A 3341-nucleotide genomic window follows, 5' to 3' on the forward strand; every position below is an offset into this window, starting at 1 on the left:
TTTAACAAAGTTTAATAATTTAGATTCAGATTTGAAGACTATTTTATTCAACCAACGTGAAACAATTTGAATTGTCCCAGGAAGCAGCGGTGCATGACGGTCGACGAACACTGTACGTTTGATTTACGTCTAATAATATAAGTACAAACAGCAGAATGAGGTCAGAGGAAAACAAAGACACAAATAAGTTACTTAAGAATAAAACAGAGACGGACAGACAGTTTTCATCGTTCCCTGTTTAAAGAAACAATGAATGACTTCACCAGCTGTTTCATTCAAAGTTTGAATGAAAACGCTTCCTGGTTGCTTAGTAACAGTTTAACGTCAGTTGAGGAGAAAAGCAGCAGCGCTTACCTTTAACAGGCGTCCAGAACAAAAACAAGAAGATAAAAGTCCAAAATCCTGGACGGCTGAAGAAAATCTCACAGAGACCAACTGCTGACATTACTAGAGACATGTTGTCACCGCCTGTTTGGTACGGAACGTGTCCTGAACTGCGACGGAACCAACTGTGCGTTATGTTTTGAGTTTAGAGGGGCGGAGCCACTGACATGGGCGGAGCCACAGACATGTGTGGGAGCTACGGACATGACGTAAGACGTCTGTTCCATGACGTCTTACGTCATGGAACAGCGCATGGAGGACACACCTTGGAGACCATAGACATAGACATAATATAGTTGTATTATTATATTATGTCTATGTTGGAGACAAACTAAATATTATTGAATCCATTTAAAAAGAAATAATCGCTTCCAGAATAAATTAATCACAAAGTACGTCAGACCTCACACATAATTAATAAGGCAAACATTTAATCTGTCCCAATTTTATAATCACATCCTTCAACTATCCTCTGCTCAAAGATTYATTATTTTCACGTGAATAATTAGCAATACCAAGAATCCTGATTTCATTTTATTCATATCAACATTTGAAACCTTATAACAAATTGAATTCATATCTGTTKAAACAACCAGGTAAAATGAAAAATGAAAGCCAATAATATTTATTAAAACATCATTTGTTTTAAAAAACATTTGTGGAGGCAAGATAAATACTGATTTACCAGAATGGAGCTGAAATAAGTATATTTAAATGAGTAAAGTTCAGCTTTCCTAATTAAATGAACAGACTGCTTACCTGTCCTGTTTCCTCCCTCTTAACTTCTTAACTCTGGTATAGTATGGAAGCCTGGAAGTTTTTAGTTTTGAAACATTAAACAATTCATTCATTGACAATTATATTATTTTCTCTATTATGCGTAAGAACATGGATATAAAGAGCATTTTTCATCCAACTTCTTCTGTTTCTTACCACAAAGTAAGATGGATAAATACAACCATGAACCGTTTAGTTTCCTATAAACTGATGTAACGCAGCTGGACTGGAGAACAAGACATGAAAACAAAATATTATCACAAACACAAAGACGAAGGCTGGATCGCCATTGGCTGGCCAAGAAGCCAATCATATAGCAGCAGCCAATCACAGCCTGGATATTCCGGGACTTCCTGATGTAGCAGCACAAACAGGAGAACTGAGAGCGAAACTGAGTTTTTATTAGATTCAGGTTGTTCAAGAAGCTCAGTGAAGCTTTTCTGCTGCACAGCTGTCTGTAGAGTTTAATATTATTTAGCAGGTTATTATTGCTAAAGCAAAGTTCAATTGTTTCCAGCTAATTTATTACATGATGTTGCAGGTTTACATGTGGAAAGAAGATAATGTTAGGTTTATGAAGATCTTTATCTTAGGTAATTGTATTGTTCATTTTCCTACCTATTGTGGGTTGAACTGTTTCTACACTGTTACATTTTTGTCTGATGTTTTTTCCTCTATTCCCTTTAGARATTCTTTATAAATGTCTTTTTAAACTTTAATAGAGGTTTGGGGGGAAAACAAGAAAAAACCCAAAAGCAAAGAAACAAAGAAACACAACATATTGCTAATCTTTTTTTAGCATGGAAACCGTAACCAAAACTTTAGATAAAAACTTAGAATAATATCTTAAGTTTTAGTGAAAATAACTAAACACACTATTCTCTGTTTTGGTTGGTATTAGCCAATCAAAACAGAGTGACGTCACAGAGGCGTTTCCCTGTTGCTGCAGGGAGAGACCTACTTCCTTATCTGTGGCTTCAGTCGGTGTGTTAARGCGTTAAGAAAAGGTGAGATCTGATCAATTGTTTCTAGAATATTGTTCGGGGCTTCCAGACAGATTCAGGAGGAAAGTTTTATCATTTTAATTAACAACAGACCTGAGCTGTTTTTATTTGTTTATTATGACTTTAAGAACGTAAAGTTTTACTCTTCTTCCCGTGAAGGCGATTTAAATGTCATTTAAAGTGCAAAAACCAGATCATGTCAGACAGGAGTCAAGGTGAGTCGTAATAAGTCACCTGCACACGTATGAAAAATAACTTTCTCTCCAATATATGAGGATTTATTAACAAAATACTTCAGTCAACAAACCTTTTAATCAGGCAAACAAAATCTAAGCTACTGAAAAGTAGGGAGGAGAATAATAAAAAGTAATAAACCATGAAAAAAAATCATAAAAACAAAGAAACCAAGGTTTGTTTTGAGAGTTGGTAATGAGGCCATGCTAGTTTTAAAGCTAGGAAAGAACAAGTGGTTGGTGTTTAAACATCCAGTTCACAAAGCAGAACAGAAAATCAACAGTTTTTTAATAAAATAATGATTCAGAAATAATTTGCTGAATAAGAAACATTGAACTACCATTTCGGACAGGTGATTAATAATGTTGTGTTAGCCGGTCAGTAGCTGATTGATCGGAGTGACGGACTACCAAGATGGCGGCGCTGCCATCAGTTTAAAGTCAGTCCAGATATATTTTTGGGCTGATTATTGATAAAATGAAGGAAAACCAGAAATAAAACAAAACAAGCTCACATTACTGAACCATCACTTTTAAACCACTGATTGAAAAYKAAGTTTAAARTAAAACCCAAAACAAATTCAGCAGAATTTCGGCCCGGCGGCCTAATTCAGTCTCACACTCTGGTGTCTGGTTGAAACATCTGGTTGGACTGGTACACGTGTCAGACACAGAGCTGTGGTTTCAACGCTGCGCTCCTCAAGCCAGCAGAAGGAAAACCACTTCATGATCAGTCGGCCCCTCGTCACTTAGAGCCTTTAACTCAGATCGTATCAGCAGCAGCTCAGGCAGCTGCTGGTTTCAGGCCGTTAGCCTGATGGATGGATGGATGGATGGATGGATGGATGGATGGATGGATGGATGGATGGATGGATGGATGGATGGATGGATGGATGGATGGATGGATGGATGGATGGATGGATGGATGGATGGATGGATGGAT

General features: G+C 37.0%; 2 protein-coding genes across 2 annotated transcripts in view; both read right to left on the reverse strand.

The window, feature by feature from the left end:
- Window positions 1-528, reverse strand: part of LOC103480862 (programmed cell death 1 ligand 1-like) — a 9630-nt gene extending 9102 nt beyond the window's left edge. Inside the window, exon 1 of the mRNA XM_008436064.2 lies at window positions 355-528. Within this exon, the coding sequence (XP_008434286.1) occupies window positions 355-457 (103 nt within the window). The 5' untranslated portion in view covers window positions 458-528. The remainder of the gene's footprint in view (window positions 1-354) is intronic.
- LOC103480863 (high affinity immunoglobulin gamma Fc receptor I-like) overlaps window positions 1-3341 on the reverse strand; it is a 47035-nt gene that overhangs the window by 22256 nt on the left and 21438 nt on the right. The window lies entirely within an intron of this gene.

This window comes from Poecilia reticulata, linkage group LG18 (genome assembly GCF_000633615.1).
Source record: "Poecilia reticulata strain Guanapo linkage group LG18, Guppy_female_1.0+MT, whole genome shotgun sequence".
Taxonomy (NCBI): domain Eukaryota; kingdom Metazoa; phylum Chordata; class Actinopteri; order Cyprinodontiformes; family Poeciliidae; genus Poecilia; species Poecilia reticulata.